This window comes from Haliaeetus albicilla, chromosome 12 (genome assembly GCF_947461875.1).
Source record: "Haliaeetus albicilla chromosome 12, bHalAlb1.1, whole genome shotgun sequence".
Classification (NCBI taxonomy): domain Eukaryota; kingdom Metazoa; phylum Chordata; class Aves; order Accipitriformes; family Accipitridae; genus Haliaeetus; species Haliaeetus albicilla.
The window spans coordinates 9,030,216-9,052,944 of NC_091494.1; the positions used below are offsets into that span (position 1 = coordinate 9,030,216).

The 22,729-nt window shown below is 39.4% G+C and overlaps 2 protein-coding genes across 3 annotated transcripts; one reads left to right on the forward strand and one right to left on the reverse strand.

Moving 5' to 3' along the window:
• Positions 1 to 4,198: 4,198 nt before the first annotated feature.
• Positions 4,199 to 8,625, forward strand: RPS27L (ribosomal protein S27 like). The gene is made up of 4 exons (XM_069797987.1): positions 4,199 to 4,346; positions 4,644 to 4,752; positions 7,123 to 7,233; positions 8,325 to 8,625. Exons 1-4 carry the CDS (start codon positions 4,341 to 4,343, stop codon positions 8,351 to 8,353), a joined length of 255 nt encoding a protein of 84 aa, XP_069654088.1. The 5' UTR covers positions 4,199 to 4,340; the 3' UTR covers positions 8,354 to 8,625.
• A 799-nt stretch (positions 8,626 to 9,424) lies between these two features.
• Positions 9,425 to 21,207, reverse strand: LACTB (lactamase beta). 2 transcript variants are annotated; one of them, XR_011327039.1, is made up of 7 exons: positions 20,818 to 21,207; positions 20,318 to 20,384; positions 17,862 to 18,052; positions 17,164 to 17,509; positions 15,341 to 15,506; positions 10,419 to 12,875; positions 9,425 to 9,805 (listed from the first exon to the last, which is right to left on the reverse strand). XR_011327039.1 is itself a non-coding variant. In XM_069797976.1 (6 exons), exons 1-6 carry the CDS (start codon positions 21,190 to 21,192, stop codon positions 12,332 to 12,334), a joined length of 1,689 nt encoding a protein of 562 aa, XP_069654077.1. In that variant the 5' UTR covers positions 21,193 to 21,207; the 3' UTR covers positions 9,425 to 12,331. The 2 variants fall into 2 exon arrangements, 1 of the variants encoding a protein (XP_069654077.1); XM_069797976.1 differs by having other exon boundaries at positions 9,425 to 12,875.
• Between the last annotated feature and the right edge of the window lie 1,522 nt (positions 21,208 to 22,729).

The following is a 22,729-nucleotide window of genomic DNA, read 5'->3' on the forward strand; positions in this document are numbered from 1 at the left end:
GCAAATTACTTCTCTCTTTAATTACACTAGTGCTTTGCAATATTGCGTTCTCTTCTGATTTGGAAAAGTGCCAGTTTGCCAGATTCATGGGACAGATGTTTACTTAACCATGAACTTTAAAAACAAGATATAAAAATTAAGAGTTACATTTTTTAATTCTCTAGAACATGGAAAAACTGTAATTGTACAATTGCATACCTTGCAATATGTTAGTAAAACTTTAAGGAGCACTATTAAAGCTGTTAAGGCTCAATAACCAAGCCGCTATGATACCTGTTCCATGAAAATACTTTGAAGCTCAGTCTTTGTTATTGCACTAAATTGGAAAAGGCAACATTTGGTTTATATTGCATTACAGTCAAATGGATCAATTAAACATTTCAATTTTTTCTGACATGGGAGAACCACTGAGGGGAACACTGAACATATAGGAAATAGAAAATGTTTGATACTATGGGTTACCTTTTGTCACTATATAAAAGCAGATCGCACCATAACAGCGTGATGCTGATTTGTACATTTCAAAAAAGCAGAACTTTAAAACCTTTTACAACCACTAAATGACTGCCCTAACAGTTTTGTCTGAATACCACAGTTGAAGCTCATCCAATAAACAGCTGTTGAGTCCCAACCAAGATACGGCAGAATTCCATTAGTCACTGAGGTGTATGTAAAGTACATCTGTTAAAGCACTCAGTTTAAGAAAGGCACTAATACGCATAGCAAAACGCAATTACTCCCTCTATTCATATGCAATAAATTCAACAATCTTTACATACACATTAAAAAAAACCAAAAAATACTTGTGACTCGTTTACCAGCACCTACATTTTTAAGAAAAAAACAGATTACACTGCTATTTCATTCCCATTCTCATTTTTACTTTCTCAAATGATAGACATCATCATTACTTCTAGCTTTCAAAAATCCTTTTTTCCCTTCAGTTCAAGGGTGAGACTGGTTAAGCAAAAAGAGAACTGTGTAAAAATCTGTCTTTAATTAAGCTCTTCTGTTCAATGCATACAAAATTGTAGGAAATTCTACATCTTAATTGTTTGAGTACAACATTTCAAAAAAAAAACCAGTAGAGTTTAAAACATGTTGGTAGAACCAGGATCCTGTTATTTTGGCACTAATTGGAATCCACAGGTCCAAGTCCTACAAAAGATAATCTTATGAGGCAGACTTGCCCCGAATGCCACCTAACCGGAAATCATTAAGATGAGCTTTGCCCCTTAGCTTTTGGACTCTGCTAGCTAATATGATAATATTTTTTATGTGTATCTTTAACCACTCTGGTTTTGGCAGATGCCTCTGCAATTTATTACTGTTTGATGACCATCATGTGACACCCCTTTAAAAAAATGTCACTTACTCCCCAGTTCCAGTAAATAAGTCTTTCACTGCAGGTAGATACTTCTATGCTCATTCTACACTTTGTCTTACTGCATTTGATACGTCAGTACGTCCTGCTTTTAAGTCCTAGTTTTAAGAAGATCAATGCATAGGTTTAATTTTTTTTGGTCTTTACAAAGAACAGTACTCTCCTTTACTCTAGTGATCTAAATGTATGAATTTTCCATATGTCTATGCTGCAGAACTTTATATAGAAGAGTTTAAATCAAGCCATTATTGGAAAAAAATTACTTAAAGTATGTACAGTTCAATTCCAGAAGGGAAAAGCCCTGTAAGACTCTTATCTGTAAGTTCCATTAATTTCAAGGTTTGCTATTACAGTAGTGCTAGAAGCGGACCTTCTTCAAGTTCCAGTGCTAATCTGAACTATCTCAGCATAAGCGTATTTAAACCATATGACTACACGCCATGGTTTATACCATTAGTTTATAATCAATTACAATTGTAATACTTAATTCTGCAGTACAGTCAAAACCACAGGTGGACTGTGTTCCAGATCAAACATACCACTTGAAGTGAACCTACTTATTTTGAGTGCAGCTTAGAGCTGGTTAGTGTGTGGAAATATAAATGGTCTTAATGATTGTACTACGGAGACACCCATCCACATCTTAGTATTCTAGACAAACCACTAAAAACATTATTAGAGTGAATTTGTTTTTTTTTTTAAATCAGTCAATACTCACTTCCTCAGTGACCACAGTCAGTTTAAACAAGGTTTTGTAGTACCGCCCCCCCCCAAAGCCTGTATTCTCACAACATCAGATAGCAAATCCTAAGGACCCACGCAAACTCAGCTGCAGAAGGCCACAAATGGAGCAGAACAGAGTAGCTCTGCCTTCCTCCTTGCTGTACCAGCCTGACAGGAGACCACCGCAATGCATGTCATCAGAGATGTAGATTCAGCTTTTAAACAGCAAGAGACTGCCAGTCGCAATGCAGAAAAAACCCCAACTGTCATTATGTTGTTTTTAAACACCTTCAGATCAGCTTTTGGAAATTTTCTGTTGTCATTTTAGCACACAGATAATGTTTCTTGTTCTTTTCTTTAAAATGACATCAAAGTCTTTGTTTGCTGGGAGAAGGCTAGAAAGGGGAAGTAATTCTCTTAGACCTGAATCTCTCTCTGTCTCTGTAAGCCACGCCACTGTGGTACAGACTGTGTTTCTCTCCTCGTTTACTCACAACTTAAAATCAGTGCTGTGTTTCTGCTTCCTAAAGAGTATACTTCAAAAAAAGCTTCAATCATAAGATTGAAGGTAATGCATTAGAATTGACTCATTCAGCAGGTCACTGAACTACAAGCAGTTATGAAAAGGAAATGACTCTCCAAGCAAAACCAAAATAGAGAAACAGAGGAATGTGTCCAAAATACATCCTGCTTTCAGATCATCCTGTGTGCCTCTCCTTCCACAGAAACCAATTTTTAATGTAAACTCTGGCTCTAAAGTCTTCCTCAAGCACCAGAGGCTCCTTGCAGGAAAGACATTTAAGAAGGGAAAGCTAGGAGGAAGAGGTGAAGGAGGACGGCACAAAGTTCTGGTTTTTTTGTCAGTGGTGCTTTACACATTGTGAAGGTATTTTCTTAAACAGAGAAAAAAGCAATTCTCCTTCAGATTCTGAATCAACAGGCTTAACAGATTCTCCCCTTTCCCTTCTGCTTGCAGGTAAATAACATACATTTGAAAAAGACTGAAAGGTAGTAGGAACAGCTAAGACTCAAGAACTGACTGCACTGATAACTGGTTTATGTTCCTAGCTTCACAGGACAGCATGCAGAGGAAAGTATCAGTCAGAGCCTTTCGTATTAAATTCCTCCTGATATAACAACACATACTTCCAAAATACCTCTATCTGTGTGTCATCACCACTCCAGCGCATAAGGAAAAATGGCTAACATAGCATTACAATGTTACAAGACAATAGTTGTGATGCTGAGAAGAGGAAAACCAATATAATGGCTTGGAGCGCTACAGTACACGGGTCTATTCTTGCAGAATAACGTAGGGCTTTGGAGTGGGAAGAAAGTATTTTGAAAGTTGTGTACATAGTCAGCACTGGAGAGGCCATCCCAGCTTTGAGAATATTGTTGTCAAAGATAGATATGCCTCTATAAAACTTAGGTCTTCGCTTGTGCTCGTGGCAAACTTTTAAAATAATTTCTGCTAAATGCCTCAGTTCTCTTTTCAAAAAGGATGTGGCTCAACACGCTGCCCGTTGTACATTTTGGAAGACTTTTCCCACTAAGCAATTTTCATAAGGTCTATTTGTGCCACTTACTGGACTTCTAGTGAATTACACTTTTAAATGTTCTGGGCTTGATTAAATTAAATCCGAGTTTTTAGAGATTATATTTGTGACTATTTTTATTGACTTACAGAAAAAAAACCACTCAACCTCTTGCTAAAAAGGTTCATGAAAAATTTTTTTTGTTTTCATTCCCGCTATCTGCAATATTTTTATTTCTTATAGGTTCTCTGAATCGGTTTAAACGCATAAATGATGACTAAGAGAAATTCTTCTGCATTTTTCCCCATTTTGACCGGGGTGGGAAACTGCAAAAGAACACGCACACAGGTACAATTTCATGCAATGTGCCGCTTAGCATGAAACGACGCAGGAGCGCCGATTTAGTCAGCATCTAAAGTAAAAGTAGACGGGACTCCTGGATCCGGCTCACAGCCTGAAGCCCCCCGCGCCATCTCTTCAGCTGTCACGGGGAAACTCGAGCAGGTTTTTTTGCAAGGCCCCGCCCCGCCCCGCACCATAGACCCGAGTCCGCCGGGCAGCCCAGAGCGGCTCCGGCTCCGCGCCGCTGCCCTCGCACCCGCCGGAAGCGCGCGGGGAAGGGGCGGGCCGGGCCGCCGGTGGCAGCTGCAGCCGCAGCAGGGGCCGCCGCCGCAGGGTGCCGCTCGGAGGCAGACATGCCCGTGAGTTGTTTACCAGCGCCGGCCGCGCCTTTCCGCGGGGCAGAGACCGGGCCGGCGGCCGAGGGTCTGTCCCCGTGGGGCCGCTCCCGGGTGACACCTTGGCCCGAGGGCCTCCTCGGGACGGAGCGCGGGCGTGTGAGAGGAGACACCCCGCTACCGCGGCCTGCGGGGGCGGCGGGGGGGGGAGCGGAGGCTGCGGGCCTGCTCGGGACCAGGCTGAAGGCGGCGCCCGGTCTGTCCCGGTAGCCCGAGGGGTGTTTAACATGCAGTGCGTTTCCCTCTTGCCCTCTTACCCAGCTGGCTAAAGATCTAGTGCATCCCTCCTTGGAGGATGAGAAGAGAAAGCACAAAAAGAAACGTCTTGTGCAGAGCCCAAACTCCTACTTCATGGATGTAAAGTGTCCAGGTAAGTATTTAAAATGTGTGTGTCTTGCAGAAGGAACGAAACTAATCTCGTATGCGGCTCATCTTCATAAAAGGTCTGATTTTTTTTTTTTTTAATTTTTTTTAATCTAAATGTGGTTTATCTGTTCTGTGGAAAAAAAAAGTCTGTATATTGCTTTGGGTTTTTTTTAACAATAAAAGTGTTTTCAACCTTTTTCAAAAGTTAATTTAAACAGTCAGCTTTCTATTTTCTTTTCTGAAGGTCTGGCATGAGATTTTTTTGGTTTTTTTTTTCTTTATGAAATTCTGGCAAGTAGGGAAAAAAACAAAACCCCCAGATATTCTTGTATAAGAAGCGAGATGAAATGGATGCGTTAAAACATCCGTGGCACAAGTTTAAATTAGAAGACAAAACTGTTTTTCTCCTTTTGTAAGTTGATTGACTCTGGAAGAGCAACGAGAAAAACGTCACAAGGATATACGCAGGCATACTGGGACTTTACATAGGAAGTAAAACATACACAACTGCCTTTTTCATATGTCACTGTTAAGAAGTAAGCTGCCATCCAGCTCACATATACAGAGGTTGTATTTAAGGTGTTGCCTGTGTCCGCTTTTCACACATCTTCATTACTTTGGCTTAGAAACATCTGTATAACTAAACTTCTCTTTTATAAACTAAACCATGGGATTTTCTAGCACAATTACAGGAGTATGCTCTACCAGTGAACAGCTTCTTTGATCAGCACAAGTACATCCATATCGAGGCACAGAAACTGTCAAGTGTGGTAACTTACCTCCTAGAAACGACTGCGGTATAAGAAGATTATAGCAGTAAGAAAACAAATAGACTTACTTACAATTATGATCATCCTGACTAGAAGCAGGGAATTGTTGGTGTATTCAGGTTTCTTATCTAAGCTACTAAGAAAGAATAAGATTCCTAACAAGCTCTGAGATATTGTTTTCCATCTAAAAGTGAAGTAAATTAATTAAACTCTTTGAAAGTAAAATGTAGTTACTTTTAAAAAATACATGGTTGAAGGCTAAGCCACTTTTTTTTTTAAACTTTCTTCAAACCAGTGTACATGCATGCATATACAAAGATAAGGTTAGTGTCAACATAAGCCTATGGGTCATTGGTTATCTTCATTATTGTTGGATTAATTGGTTATTGAGTTTGAGGGATATATAGACCAAAGCAGGAGAGCTTCAATAGTAACAAAGTACTAAGCACGAGGCACCGAAAATACCAGAGGGCTTATGCATCATTCAGTGGTGTTGGATGTTGCTACCTAGTTACTGAAACAGATTGGGTTTGTTCCCCTGCAAAATCCACAGTTAAAAACTAACATGGAAGTTCACATTCATGGGGCAAAACCAACATTTGCTATGGTTAAATTTTAGCTGCTGGCAGTTTTTTGCAAACAAAGATTTTGTGCAGTTACTATTTGTGATTTAAACAAAGCAGAAATCTGTTATTCTGCCTAAAAGGAGTTCTCTCTACCAAACAGTTCTCTTGTCAGACAGCTTTCTGAGAACCTTCCTCACTAACATGTATTCTGTCTTACCTTTCTGGTCCACACATGCTGAAAATGGAATCTATGCTCACTTTTATCTGTTGGTCTATTTTCTATATCCACATCTAGATTAAATCCTTTACAACTTTTCTCTCTCCAAAAATTCCTCTTGGCTAATTAAAAATACTCTACAGAGAAAAAAATGAAAGCAGTGAAAACCCCTTTGTCTAACCCATGCATAAAAGTGATTTCGTTCTTTCTTAAATCATAGAATTTCGAAGTTGTAGACAAAATGTGGCTGATGCCTCTGCTTGCATCTGGAATTAGTGAAGTTATTCTGTGCAAGTCTTCTCCTTTAAATGTGATGCTAGCTTTGTAGAATGCAGCCAAGTACATGCCTTATGTGTACCAATTATTAAACAGAAAGCAAACACAGATTTGAACAGCAGTGTTTATATTCACAGCTGCCAGACTTTGTCAACAGCAATGTTCTACTATTACAAGTTAAATATTTCCCTAGCTAGATGGGCTCTTCTATTCAGCAGAGGCAGCTAGTCTAGAACTCCTTGACTTTTTTGCAAGAGACATACTACAGGCAAATCAGGGCCTGTCAGCCATCAGGCTGTGTTGATTTTCATATGGGGAGTCATAACAGTTTCAGTTAACTAACTTGCTTTCATATGCATGTTAGTAAAAGCAAGTACTTCAGACCACAGTAACAATGTTCTGTTTTACTTGGTGTGCTGTGTAATGAAATACAGATCCATTTTTGGACAAGTGTTGTATTTAGAGCATCTGACTCAATTACACATACAATAAAAAAAGTCATGCTAGAAATACTCAATGGAAAGTTTAATAATGCTGTTTTCCAGGATGCTACAAGATCACCACTGTATTCAGCCACGCTCAGACAGTAGTTCTGTGTGTAGGTTGCTCAACTGTCCTGTGTCAGCCTACTGGGGGGAAAGCCAGGCTTACTGAAGGTAAGGGGCAACATTTAGCAGCCTAAATATTCCACTTACATAAATGCATTTATGTATTTAGAGCCTGCAAACATTTTAGCTTTGATTTTGAAAACTTATATTGGAATGCTTATTTTGCAAATTGCTTAGCATTGGCTAGTAAAAATGTTAATGGGCCCTGAATTGCAAATTTTTCTTCAGATTCTTGTTTTTAAATGGCTATACAGATATGCCAGGCAGTTAAGCAGCTACATTGTGATCAAACACACTTGGATTTTAGGTGCTTTGATTGGTCATCTCCTTTAGCCTATCTGTAATAAATACTGCTTATTTAGTTCTGAGCTAAGTTTAGAACGTTAAAAAGCACCATTAAAGGAGCAGGGTACTTTTGCCAGTCTAAAGCAATTCTGTGCCACTGCCAGTCATTGGTGGCTTGCCTGTTTGTTTTTAAACAGTAGTACTGTAAGGCAGTTCCCTGGCTCATGTTACTTAATCAAAATTTGTTTTGTATAAATTATAAGGGAACAAATAACTACTGGTAATTATCTACAGCTAACTGGTATAGCACCAGTATCTTGAAATGCAATCCAGTCTCTGGGGTATACGAAAAACACTGGAAACACTTGAGGGTTTAAAAAAAAAATTAAAGAATAAGTCCAGATTTTATTCATGTTTTGTTTAAAGGATAAAAGGTAAATATTTATGCAAATTGCATATAGTAGTGCTTATACCATGTGCTGCTATACAGATGTAGTTTATATGAGGACAGAATACCTGAAGTAAGGCTGTTCAGCAGTTGAAAAGGTATCAACACTCATAGCAGCTGTTTCAGTTTGGGGTTTGTATCGCTAAGGGATGGAACAATAGACTGAAATTTTAAAAGGCATCTGGAAGAAAAGAAATAGTACAACTTAGCCTTATTTTAAGATGAATTACATCACAGCCATGTTGTTCTGGTTGAGTTAGAGAAGACTCAAAGTACTAAGTCTTCACCTTGTGGTACATGAAATTTAAATTTATTGCATGAGTTTTCCTACTTAAGTTGGGTGGGCAATTTTCCAAGGCAGTCTTAACAGTTTGAGGACTGTCCATATCATGTGATTTCTTTACAGGCTGTTCATTTAGAAGAAAGCAACACTGAACACTTCAGCATGTGGTTTTGGATCTGTGTTCCTGAAAGCCTTACCAGTTTAAAAATGCCTGTTAATACAGCAATGTAATTACGATTGATTTTGTAAAAATTACATGCTACTGGTGACTAATGAGCTGGAATCTCTTTTTCAATAAATGATCTGAAGTGCAAGTTTTTCCTGCAAGTTTGCAGACAACTGAGCTCTATTTTTATAATTTTATTTTTAAGCAGTGTATTGTTAATTGGGTAGTGTCATTTAATAATAAAAACCTTGGACTTGCTGTATCTTTCCCCTCGTTAATCATCAACTACAGCAGCGTAAGGCATATGGTGACAGAAACTGCTGTAAGAATGCATTTTGTATACTTTATTACTGCGGTTACCCTAACTGTAAGGGTTGCAAAAGCTAGATAGATTTAAAATGGCTCATTGGCTTTCAACATCAATTGCTTTAGTCCCTTTATGGTGTTGAGTAATGTGGTGATAAATAAAAATATAAAAGTTACTCACTTATATTCAGCTGTTTTTCTGGAATGCGTGGTTTTTCCCTTGCTCTAATCTGGTCTCAAAACTGCATTTGGTATTCTATACTAAGATTTCTATACCAAAAAAACCAAAAAAGGAGTCTTTTGCAAAACACTGAAAACATTCAGTATAGAGAAGGCATATGGTATATAAGCAACAGTAAATCAGCAAACTACATGAACAACTGTGAATGGTATCCAGTCATTAAAAAAACTAGTACAGCAAAACCATGCATATTTTCAGTATCAAATACTGAAGTGAAACAATTACCTTTTTGCAATGAGGAAACAGGTTTTCAGTTGGTTTTTAAAAGCCATCCCTTTCTAAATGGCTGTTAAAAAGTGGATTTTTTTTTTAAACCATGAGAAAATATTCAAACAAAGTCTTACATATATCTTATTTTAATAAATAATATATCAAGTTATGTATCAACATCTCTTTCAAAGTGAGCTAATTATTGCTGGGAATGTCTGTTTAGCCTGTATTCTTTTTATGACTTTTAAAACTTGTACATTTCTAGTCAATAAAAAAACCCAAACAAACCCAAACCTGATATTACAATTTGTTGCATTTGTGAGATAAGTTTTATTTCAGTTAATTCAAACAGCGAACACTTATAATTACCAGATGCAAAAAGTAGGTGTTTGATACAGAAATAGATGCACCAGTTTAGTATACATGCCTTTTAAGAAAAGTACAGTTTTATGTCAGTCCCATACTATGTTTTCACAATAAAGGTTAATTTAAGAGCAAGTTTATCATGAAAGCTGCTCTTACTTGACCAGACAGTTTCCCACACTTCATGCCAGTCCATCAAATAACTGGTTTCAGAACAAAGGTCAAAGTAGCAGTATTAATTCACTTGTGACCTGAATACATGTGCTAAGGGCAGATTGATTCCTAGTCTCCCATATCTCTGCCTTCTCTTCTTCCACCCTAAAAGATAAGAACTCATGATTAAGTAAATACCAAATCAGAGAAAGTCAGTGACCCATTTTGTTCCAGGTACTGGAAGATAGAATTCAGACATCATAGCATCTCCAATACCGTACATGTGACAACAGAGGTTTTTTTAAAAGCCTTAAGTTACAGGAGATACAGTATTAAGAACATGGTATGCATATAAAAAAGTTGGTGGCTGAACATATTCTGTGGGGGAGTGAGACACTGTCATTAATATCTTGGGGTTAGAAATGCCTTAGACACTTCTTACCATTATTTGCTTTCATACATACTTCAAATATTTACATTTATTAGTGTTTGGTCATATGCAGACAGGCATAATGGTAAACCTACACCTACATTCTGAATCTTTGTCTAAATCCAAACACAATGGTCAATGAGTGAAACTCATTTTGTCTCAAGTAGGCAAAATGGTTTTCAAGAATAATAAATACTGTTTGCAAAACAGATGCCTCATAAAAGAAAAATGTGTTATAAATCCTAAAATAACAGTGTTACTTCTGAGATTTTCTATATTTAAAACACTGTATTTGGTCTATTTCTATTAATGTATTCTTCAACATGAAAACTACTTGGAACTACTTACTCTTGTTCCCTGTGCAATAACTTCTGCTGCATGTTTACCCAGCTAGTAGGTGCTCAAGACTGGGAAAAAAAAATGTTGCTATTGTAGAAGACACTCACCTCTAGTACTTCTGTATTGGAACTGTCAATATCAAAGATTTCAGTGGAAGAGAAGATAATTTATTGCTTGACCAAATGAAAGTTTGTTCAGAAAGGTTCTCTCTGTTGTCTCTACTGATTGGATATTCTTGAGATAAAGACAACCCATTATTAATGAATAAAAAAAGTGAAGTTTTGGTGAGTAGACCAGAAAACCCAAGCAAATAGTTTAGGTGTAAGCTTTTACTGTTTCAAGGCACAAGAATGGTTGTAATTATGAAGAGCACTAAACCAGCCCTACTAGCTTCAATTAAAAATGTCGGTAAAACATCAACACCTCAAAATAGTAAATTTCCTGGTTTGTCAGTCTTAGGTAATAAATGTTATCATAGGCATACTGGGAACAGAGATGACAGCATGTTTCATCACAGGACAGGTAATAACTATGAAGTTTTAATACTAAAAGCACTAACTAGGGAAAGAGGCAGGTAAGGCTATCTTCTGCTAGCTATTATCTAAGACATCTTGCTCCTTAAATTCAGAGAAGCAGAGCTGCTAAACAGTGCAGGGATGTAAGTATTCAAACCTTTCCTGAAGGATATTTTGTTTTGTCTCAGCCTGGAAATACTGTCTGATGTAACTGCAGGGGAAGCGGGGTGGGGGTAAATCTTGGGAGATCATGGAGATCTTCCATGCCATTATGGAATATATAAAATTAACATATTCAGATGTTACTGTATTGCTATAGTAAAACTGAAGATTAGAAAATGCTTCTTTGGAACTCTATCACAATTTCTTGTTCAACCCTGTGCAAAAGTAACTCCTTGAGGCAGGTCTCCAAATGGAAAAAAAGGATGGTTTTCAAAAAAAACTCAAAGTCTGTAAGACTTCTACTACTGGCTTCAAGAATGGGCTTTAAATTTTACCAAGTTACTTGAGCTCCTAATTCCTATATCTAAAGGAGTATCTACATTACAGAATACAGTGTCATTTCTGGCTACCAAAGTTAACGTGTATCATTCAAAAACAATGAGACAGTTTGACAGCTCACCATGGTGTGCTATTCAGGCATATTCAACTGTGGAAATAGTACCCTTATTTCACAGTAAACTAGTTTCACACATTCTCTGTGTCCAATAAAAAAGGAAGAGAGGACATCTAAATAACAAAATGATTCTTACTTACATTAGTCTAGCTTCATTCTTTTCTAATTCTTAACAATCCACAGCTCTGACAAAAACGTACTTCTGGTATAAATCTGCATTCTGGAGGTAGCTTCAAGATTTGGGTTTTGTTGTTTTTTTTGCTTTTTAAGCAAATAAGAAAAGCACTATGTGAAAATACAAAAATCAACAGTAAACCCATTTTTCTTTAAAAAATAATACTTAACAGTTTTGGCAGACTGGAACTGTGAGAATAATGAATTATGTCTTCGTGTGCTCAAATCAAGATGTGAATTTTTTCAAAAGTTTAACATTTAAGGTAGATAATTTGTTGTTGTACTTCTCAGTGCAAGAAACCAATGCTAGTTTTTTTAATCTTGGTCAAGTGCTTGACTGGATGAGAAAAAAACCTGCTACTGTAATGATAATTTACACAGGTACTACAGGAAGTCAAATTTGACTGTTACATTCTCCTTTTCTGTAAGTTACGAACTTCCCTGAGAGGTTAATTCCGGTTACACATAAGTTTAGCACCACTAGCAGAAGTTAATTAAGTGAAATTTTGATGCTTTTTCTTCACATATTTTTAGTGATCTCGGAGTCCACTTACACCCTTCTCCATTTGTTTTTCATGTTTCAGTACAGTGAGTTCAGTTACGCATATCTCTTTTTTTTAATCTACATATTGCGCCCATTTTTCTTTATCAAATTCCCTTGCAATCTTTAAGGCAGTGCTGTTGAGTGAAACCGATTGCATATTACAGATAATACTAACAACTACTCCTCTAGGTGGTGCCACTAGCCCAGCATCTATAGCTTCAGAGTCCAGCTCTTCAGGAAGAATTAGGAGGACACTACTTGCCCCCACTGCACCACCCGTATGAGATGCATAGTGTCTCTGCTGTCTACAACAGCCATACTGTTGTTTTTTTTCTACGACAGCCCAAGCCATTGCATATTTACCATCCCTGTCCCACGATACTTCCGTTTTTGGCACTGGGGTCCACATCATTGTGACTGTGTCTGGTTTGAGGTACCCAGGAAGAAGTTTGCCATTAGTGTTTTTAAACTGTCCGGCTTGATAACTGTACAACAAGGCATTTCCAAATTTCAGAAGGTCACCTACTGATGAGAGAAAGCCACCACCAGCCCACTTGTAAGAGTTGTCCACATACGGTGCATTTACCAGCCGTCCCTTTTTGTTGTAAACATAACACCTAGAATTCAAGAAAATTCAACTTGTCATTCTCAGATACTATGCACAACTATTTTAAGCTGTCCTATATTAAAAGAGCATACTGAGCACATATTAGCTTGTTCTCATGAAACTTTAGAATTTTTTTTAGCTATATTTTTCTTAAATATATTTCTTGCAGAAAAATCAATAAACTCAGACAGGAAAACAAAAATAAAGGTGACTTCTTCAGTTAGAAGCTTAGTTTCAACGAAAGTCCTAATCCTTCTACTTACCCTTAGGATATACTAAGAGTAAAGGCAATATGCAAATACGAGATGTGACAGAAATCTATAGATCAGCCAGCAAAGGATTTTTCTTAAATTTCTGTACTACATTTAAAGTGTTTTAAGAAAGAGGAATCCTACAACTACCCCATGATTATCAGACACTGAGCTGAAATTTCACTGAAGTCTTAGGTGACTCCTATGAGACAGTAGTTTCCATTTATGATTGATCCCCCCCCCCACTGCCCCATTACAGTTGCCATGTACTACAACTGAATATTTTGGAACTACTAAAAGTAAGAAGCGTGGAGTCTTGCAAAACCTGTCACTAAAATACAAATTAGAAACTACCGACCAGAATTGCAGAATGAACTATTGGGAACAACACAACAGGAGTGCAAACTGAATTAAGCTTTTGAAAGAAACAGTCCAATCATGACTGGATTCAATTCATACAACATATGAGAAGGAATGTTGAATAACTATATAATCTGATGAATTTCAGCCTTTGGCCTTTAGACCACAAGAGGTCCATGTACTACTTGGAGAGCTGTGAAAAGGAACCACAAAAAAAAAAAAAAAAAAAAAAAAAAAAAGGCGTGGAGGGGGAGTGGTAGTGGGCAGGGCAAGCCTACTATTGAATGGTACAGAGATACATTCCCTACCTAGTCTGCACTTATACTGGAAAACTTTTAGGGAACTTCTGAAAGCCATAATACTGAAAATCAGAGGTTGAAGCAAAGGAAGAGAGACGAATGGTCCAAGACTACCATCAGCTCTACCAGTGACTCGATTATCTTGGTGTCCCTATAGTCATTTTTTTTTTATCACAATAAAACCTGTTACAAAGATGCTGAAATGTCTGAGTTACACCTCTAAAAGATCTAGAACATGAATTTTTAAACATTTTCATGTCAGTGAAATGTAGTATAACCAAACCATTAAACAAACCACGACATGTCAATATGTTCTAGTTTGAGGCACCAAGCAAGCTATTTGTGGAAGCAAACCCATCACATTAGCATCTTGGTTTTGCTTAACAATAAGTAACCCATAAAAAGACCCCCAAAACAGCATCTGTCCCAATTCCTTCATCCCTACCATATTTCAGTTTATACAAGAGTTAATATACACACATACATTTAAAAGAACCTGACTGTACAAACTTGATAATTTATGTGAACATCACTAGCATCCAGATCTACTGCCACATGAGACTGAAAATTTGCAAGCAAAATAAATACCAGCATAAAGCATCTTAGAATATAGCAGTAAAGCTATCCCTAAAATGTTACAAACTGCTGTGTTTGTACACAGCACTCTAAATATACACTTATATATAAGTACTATAAACCTTGGATTCCACATTATTTTCATTCTTTGAGAGCATTTTAGAAGCCAAACTTTTAAAAAGTTTGAGTCTCATTCTCATGAGACTTTTTCCATAACCTGCTTTTGTGATTCAGTTACAATTCTTCTCCTGCACCAAAATTTAACAGGCAAGTCAATAAACCAATTTCAGAGCCCAGACAGGTAGGTCCATAAAATAAGATGGGAGAGAAAGACAAGAAACTCTACCTTTATCCACTATATTGGAATGGATTACACCCAGTTACATAAATTTCTCTGGGGTTTTTTTTTGTGTGTGTGTGTCTGTGGTTTTGGTTTTTTTGGTTTTGGGTTTTTTTTTAAGTTAATAAAAATAAATCGATTGGTAAAGCATATTCTGCGTTAAACAGAATTTTAATTCTGGTTAAAATCGATACTACAATTTAATTTATGAAAACCTTGTGTTACTGTGAGATTATTACAATTCTGCGGAACTTTTTAAAAAGTCAGTATATTAAGCAAACCAAGGTTAACTATATATTCTAGCATAATCTCCTAGTTAGTCCTTTATTTTACTCTGTTTACACTTATCTGCTTATGTGCACCCAAAATAAATGCAAATTTCAAGTTCACCCTTGCCACTCCTCCCCATATATACTTATAACAGGAAATACTTATTTCCTATTCTGTAATTTTACATGCTAATTACAGAACAAATACCATAACTGACATAAAATCAGTTACATTACTAACTTTGAAATAAAATAAGCCACTCAATTTAAAAGCCTGGGAAAAAAAAAAAAAATCACACATTCTTAATTCAGTTGTCTTCATAAAGACAGAAAGAGCAACAATTGTTGTGGAGGGAAAAAAAAGTTTCATCCTTGTTTACCTTGCTCTGTTATATATCATTGCTTCATTGTCATCTAGTACAGTTGACAGCATATCCAAATCACGAAACATTTTTAGCATATAGTCTGTAAATTTTTGTCCTGAAACTCTCTCCACAACAGCGCTTAAGAGTGTAAAGCCATACGTTGAATACAAGAACTGACTACCTTGAAGAAACACAATGAGAAAAGGGGGGGGGGGGGGGGAAGTTAGCCACATGATGCTTAAAAGGAACCTCAAGGATAAATTTTAAGTAATCACATGTGCAAATGAAACTATATATAACAATAAATAATTAATTAGAAGACTCCCCTTCCACCCCCATTTTAATATGATGTGAATCACAAGCTTATGATACTGACCCCTAGGAACTTCTGTACTGCAGCAGACACAGATGCTTGCTAAGTGCCCGCTGCTCTGAGAACAGCGCTAAAAAATTTTCAGGGATCTGCCATGTACAGCCAGGTTTCGTGGCAAGATGTGAAGACTAACATTTAACATCCTTTCCACCAGATTTACCATACCGGTTCTAACAAGGATATCTGGATTTGGAAAGCTGAAGCAAACCACAAAATTACTTCTTAAAAGATGCTCACCTACTGTGACTTGTTTGTTTGTGTGTCTATACCCTAGAGATAGACAAGGGTAGTACTCGCTCAAGGTTTTCAAAGGTCTTCATCACTTTTATTACAGTGTTTCTAGTTCTAGTTATAGAACATCCTGAAAGATTATATAGACACTAACATGCATATTATTTAAGACACTATAATTTTTTTACAAAACAATTTTTCATTTTTTAAAAATCTCATTCTTGTGCTAATGCCTTTCATGAAACATTTACATAGCAAGCGACTGCCAAACTGCCTACAGTCGAGATAGATCTCTACTTGAAATGTTCCTAGAACTCTCCAAGATAGTAAGTGGTTAACTTCTCCCCCTTCCTACACCCCTCTCCCCTTAATGCACATTATTTACTGTTTATCAGCAATGCTTATCATTTGCCTGTTAACCTAACTCATTTAAAACTTACACCTGAAGTTCCTCAAAGTCCTCTCTAGAATTAAGTTAAATAATTCCAACAATAAATAACCTCAACAGTTCTGTGATTCTATGGTCTTTCTGTAGAATTTTTTTAGCTCTGGTTTAGTGCCTTACTAAAATTTTTTGCTTTTGGTTCATATCTAGAAGGCCCAGAGCATGAATACAGCAAGTTGGTATCTGCTTACAAAATACTTTATAGATACAAGTTTGCTACCAAAATTATAATCTGCTTTAGCGTTTATAAATTCAGCAACTGGTACGTTTCATAGCACTTACTGCATTACTTGGAGCTCCTAGGAGAAAAGTCTTATTTCTACCTGAGGTCCCACTTTCTCTTCTCCCCTGCATTATCTGGGACTCTTTCTATTACCTTTTAAGTCTTGGCTACACCACATTTTGAACCTGCTGGATTATGGTGCAGATACACCACTAGAAGGTATCTATATAAGAATAATTCTTTAAGTCAGTAGAGTGGTAAAGATATCTATACTGTTATCTAAAATTGAACTGATAAAATCCTTATCCGTTCAGTCTTCAAAAGTTATGTCAGTTTTAAAACAATTACACAACCAGATGGTTTGTGCAGAACAGCCTAAATACTTCTCTGTTGAGCTTTTAATGGGGCACAAGAAGGAAAAAAAACGGGGGGGGGGAAGCAGAACAAAACAAAAACCCCACATAAACACACTTTACTGGACTCAACTATCTTCACCACATATAAAACAATTTGAAACAAAGTTTCACAAGAGCAGCACATTTTGGTCTAAATGAATAGAAACTCACCTGGTTTAAAGAATAGAGGATCATTTTTAAAGATCTTCAGTGATTCAATCACGCTTTCAAATTTTTCCTTCAAATAATACTCTTCTTGCTCAAATTCCTTGTCTCTCCTGCCAGGTTTTGAATTTTGGCTTTTTACCTCACCTTCATGTTCTTTCCTTGGTTTGACAGAATCAGTCTTTTCAATTCCTTTGCCTTCTTTTTCTTTTTGTTCTTTATCCTGATAGGGTTTTGTTAGTTTCAATGCTCTGTTTGCCTTTTCCTTTTCTTCCTTTACTTTTGTAATATCTTTTTCATAGTGACGAATCCCACTCAAGTGTGAAACTAACAGTCTTGTAGTAATAGCGACCTAGATAGAAAGGACAATATATAAATGTGAGTTCTCTTCATTAAAGATATGACGCACACTAAATCACCAGAAAAGTAAAATTCAACAAGACAAGGAACAAAGATGTAAGACCTTTTAAATATCATGTATTAAACCCAGTTAAAATATATATATATATGTGCACACTACACACTTGATATAAAACTGAAGATCCAAATTTCCAGCATTGCTTTTTCAAGCAGCAAAAACCAGTACTTGTCTAAATAATTTTTGGTGTTTTACAGGAATAGGTCCAGATACAGACACCTGTACACGTATGGCAATGACAGGAACAAAACCCCCCCAAAAGTGTTACCAATAAACAGTTACATACCTTTTCACCCTCGTAGACTTTTTCTGGAAATTCAGGGACATATTTCTGCACTGGAGCATCTAAATCCAGTTTCCCCTCTTCCCACAATTTAGCAACAGCCATCATTGTAAGACACTTGCTAATACTAGCAATTCGCATGATGGTCTCTGGCTTACATACTACACGATTCTCTACATCAGCATAACCCAAACCTTTAAGAAAAATAAAAGCACTGTGGTAAATACTTTGCACAGAAACATGCTGAATTAATTATTTGCAATGAATTAGATTTACTGGCTCCATAAAATGTTTTTCCTCTAGCTAAACAGTGACATGAAGCACTGGACTATCCCTGTTCCTGCTTCAATTAAGTTAATAACATTTTAATGTAGTAGGAACAGTTAATCAAAGCCCATTGTATTGGCCAATGGCATCCCAAGTTAACTGGGATTAAGACTACAAAACAAATCTAATGATAAATGAGATTGAAGATTAAACCAAAATTTACACTCCTGAGGTCAAATATAAAGAGACCAAAATCTAGACCGTAAAATAACTGACCAACAGTCATAAATACTCCTTTTATTGTTCCAAATTAATGGTTGAAACAGTAAAGGGTCTTATTTTATCAATACATAAATTGAGAAAGGAAATCACTCACAAACTCATAGCAATTACCTAAGCGGTAAAGCTTCAGAAAACAGTGGTGTTACACACTACGTTTCAACATCACTCAGCATGACTTCAGTTAAAAAACAGCTTAATAGCCTCCATACCAGTGTTTTCCTATGTAACCAACCCACAAGTCTGGTAGCAAGAACTGGAATTAATAAGCCATTATCAAGCTCCCATACTAGTCTTCAGTTTGAGCTAGGTTTGAAGAAACTGTGCAAGTGATGTTGCAGCATAAAATGCAATGAAATGCAGTAATGACATATTTGGAGTTTTCAGTACAAGCAAGGCCTGCAAGCAATGCACATCTGTCTATATAAAACTGTAGCCTAAATAATGAACTACTCGGGGGGGGGGGGATCCTTGCCAAAATACGAGATATAAAACAGATGACATCAGTTGCCCAAGGACCTTTCTTTTACGTCAAGTTGCTACTCAAGTGCTTGCACGGTGCTTGTGAACACAGATGCTGTACCCTTCAGTGAAAATACCACCTTCCAAATCTCAAATCGCTCCCATCAGTCTAGCAAGAAAGCAGGTTTAGTACCATTGTCACAGAATACACGCATCTTACATCTGTTCCTATTTTTTCTCCCTGTGAAGAAGGGAGGAGGGCAACAAAATGAGCCAGAAGTCTGCCAGAGCGATGTTACCCACCTCCCAGCTGCCTTATTCAAGCCAGTGTTGTTCTCTATATCCATATGCAGCAGGGTACAGAAAGCTCTGCCATGGCTTATGCTCCCGCATGTAGTTGTCTTGCTACGGGATCTGGCAGTCTTGGTGACAAACCATAACCCTGGCACTAGTTCCCTCAGGCACTTTCCTGCACATCAAGGAAGGGATTCTGCAGAAGTCTTATAAAAACTTCTGCTTTCATTGCTAGGTAATTTGAGACCAGAAAAAGCTATCTGATTTGAGAAATTTTGTGATTAAGTTTCTAGCACAATTTTCTTATTAGGCCACATTACAAAAGGTACCAGAGGCTCTCCGACTCACTTCTGTCATGATGAAAGACAAATGAAAACCTATAATCAGCTTTATATGTGTATAAAAGTTAATGCAACAACAGACTGTTAGAAGAAAGTTAGTAACAATCTTATAATTTTTTTTTAAATTCTATAACACATTAGTGAAATGTGTTGCCATTTACTACTACCATTTCAGTTGTCCAAAAAACCCAAAACACATTATGAAAATGTTCCTGAAAAGAGACATACAGTTTGGTGGGTTTTTTAAATAAACATCAAATGTCTACAAGATACGAGCAGTACTAACAGACTCCATTTAAAACTAAACTGTGTAACCAGAAAAAGCAGTTGCTATTTCTGGAAGGATGACACCTGTTAAATCTCAGTACTTTCCCAGTAAAAATCTACACCTCAGCCCACAAACGGGAGATGGATCACCAAATTTGAGCTGTTACTACTTTGACTATCAAGTAAGTTCCTGTGAGGAGAACAGTTCTTTACCTCCTACATGCAATTCTACCAGACTACTGTAGAGCTGTATGCCTAGAGTATAAGTATATTCAAAGACTGATCTGACAAATTAATGGAAGAAAGGTTCTTAAACATAACTGTTGAGATATACTAGCCCATTCAGGAAGTTAATAAGTTATTGATTCCTGGAAATTATTGAACTTTACCAAGGAAAGCATCACTTCATACTCCCTAGGCACCTCTTTCTGGCCACTGTCCATCAAGTGGATGAAATCCCAGCCTGATCAGCGTGTCAGAATTGTTCATCTTTAAAACGTTCTGATAGCTTCCCAACAGCACGCACAACTACTACTCCCACATACTAACCTTCTGACCAGACCTCCTTTCCATCTACAGAAACGCCAACTAGTATACCTGGGATTCCTGCTTCATCCTGTCAAAAAAAAAAACCAAACCAGGAGACATTAAGTGGGATCTTTACAGTTAAAAAACCCCCGCCTTCTCCCAAACCCAAGCGGGTTCTCAGACACGCCGTACCGTACCGTACTTCCACCGGCTCCCCACACCAAGCTCTGCCTGGCCTAAGCCTCCCGTTTGCGGTGGCTGAGCGGGAACCCAACGAGCACCCGGCAGCTCGGCGGGGTTCGCCATCTTCTTCCTCCTTCTCCGGGCGCAGGTCGGCTCCTCACAGCACGGCACCCCCCGACCCCCCAACACTTGACCGAAATCCCTCGCCAGCGATGGCGAAGCCCACGGGAACGAGACGCCAGCCCGCCTTCCCCCTCACGGAGGTGAGGGCCGGCTCGCACAGCGCCAGGCGCGGGGGGAGAGCCCCCGGCCCCCCTCCAGCCCCGCTCGCTCAGCACCTTAATCCTCCGCAGCAGGTCCCTGCTCCTCTCGACGGCCGCGCCGAAGCCCCGAGGGGGCGGCAGCGGATTCGCCTTCGCCTTCCCCTCCGCCTCCTGCCCGCCGTCAGCCTCGCAGCCCGCCGCCGTCGGCGCCTTGACCCCCAGCGCCAGCCCCAGAGCCAGCCCCCAGCCCCAGGGCCGCGCCCCGGCACCGCCGCCCCCTTGCCGGTGCGCCGGGGGCCGCCCGGCCCGCCCGGCGGCCGCCGCCTGCCGCAGGGCCCTGGCCAGGCCGTACATGGCCGCGCCGCGCCTCCTCGCCAGCGCCTCGCCGGGTGTCTGACAGGCACCTCCAGCCGCTCCCGAGCGCTCGCTCGGGCCGAGCTCCGAGCGCATCGAGCGAGGGCAGACGCCCGTCTCAGGGCGCAGCGCGGCTCCGCGCCCGCTGGCGGCGAGGGCGAGGCCGGGGCCGGGGCCGCTCGGGGCGAACGCAGCCCCGGCAGGGACGGGCAGGGCCGTGCAGTGCCGCGCCGGCTGCGCTTCCCGGCGCCGCGCAGGGCCTCGCCCGAGGGAGAGGGTCCCTCCCGGCACGCCGCGGTGTCGGGAAGCGAGGGGAAAGCGGCGGCGAGGAGGACGGCGCAGCTCGCTTGTCCGCAGGCCGCATTACCCGCCGGTTAAAAACGGGCCCGGTCCGACGAGCCGCCAGCCGGTGCCGTGACCTGCGCCCCTCCCCGGGCCTGGCGGGGGAAGGCGATTTACGGCCGGTTTGCTTATTTAACCACCGAAAGCCACCCGCGTGTCCGAATGCGGTTACGGGCTGCATTTGGCAATGTGAGTCAAACCTCCCTGAACCCTTCCCGAATCCTTGAAAAGAAAAAAGAAAGATTATTTAAAGCACGGTTCCTCTCTGGCGGGTAACTGGAGCCACCGCCAGCCCCTTCTCCCAGTGGACGCAAGTTTCTGACTCCTGCCAGCACCGACGCGGGCGGCTCTGGCGGAATAAGCGAGTTTTAACCAACACTTATTGCACTGATGTGTAAGAAAAGGATGGAGAGAAGAGGAAGGATACCTCAAGCCATGACGTAATTTCTGATCTTAACTGCACTCCGCAGCAAACAATTGCAGGATCAAACTAAATAAGCCTGCTGCTAAACGCATGCCAGGCAGAAGTAAAGCAGGGCAAGCTCGGCTAACACCAAGGTAAAACCTTTTAACTGCAAGATGAGCATATTTGATCTAGAATAGTGAGGGACTACTTACAAACGTTGAATTTTCCAATGCAGGTTTTAGAGTCAAGTTTCAGCCTAGAGCAGCGCCGATGGCACTGCATTTGCTTACAGAAAGAATTTTTCCATGTAGTTGTTCTCTGTGGACAGAGGCTATGGAGAGATGACAATGCCCTCCAGTTGACAGTTTTAAACTCTCTCAATACCTTCCGCATATTTGGGTTCCAATAAACTTTCAACAGCTCTCTTTTATGATTTGAATTTTGACTGAGCAGCAAGCTAAAGAGACTGAAGAGTGACCAAATAAGGGATAATATTACCCAAGAAGGCAGAAGGAAGGAAGGATTTTCAGTGCATCAGCAGATGCAGATTGACAGGTAGGCAGCATGTCAGCTAGATCCAAGTCCCATCCAAGGATACGTCCAATAACCAGGACTCTTGTGAGCTTTGCCAAGCGGATGAGTCCACAGATTTGGGATCCTCACATCAGCCCTTTATAATGAAGAGATTGTATGTGCCTAACACAAAGGCAAATACAGAGCCACTCCATGCTGTCAGCAGAATTGTTAGTCCATATGGCTAACTGGAGCAGCATCAAAATACCTTCAGTAGTATGAAGATACTCAATCATCCCCTTCCTATGTGTTATTGCTATAAAATTACTAATTGCAATGATGCTAGAGCAGACGATGTTAGGTCCAAAGAAG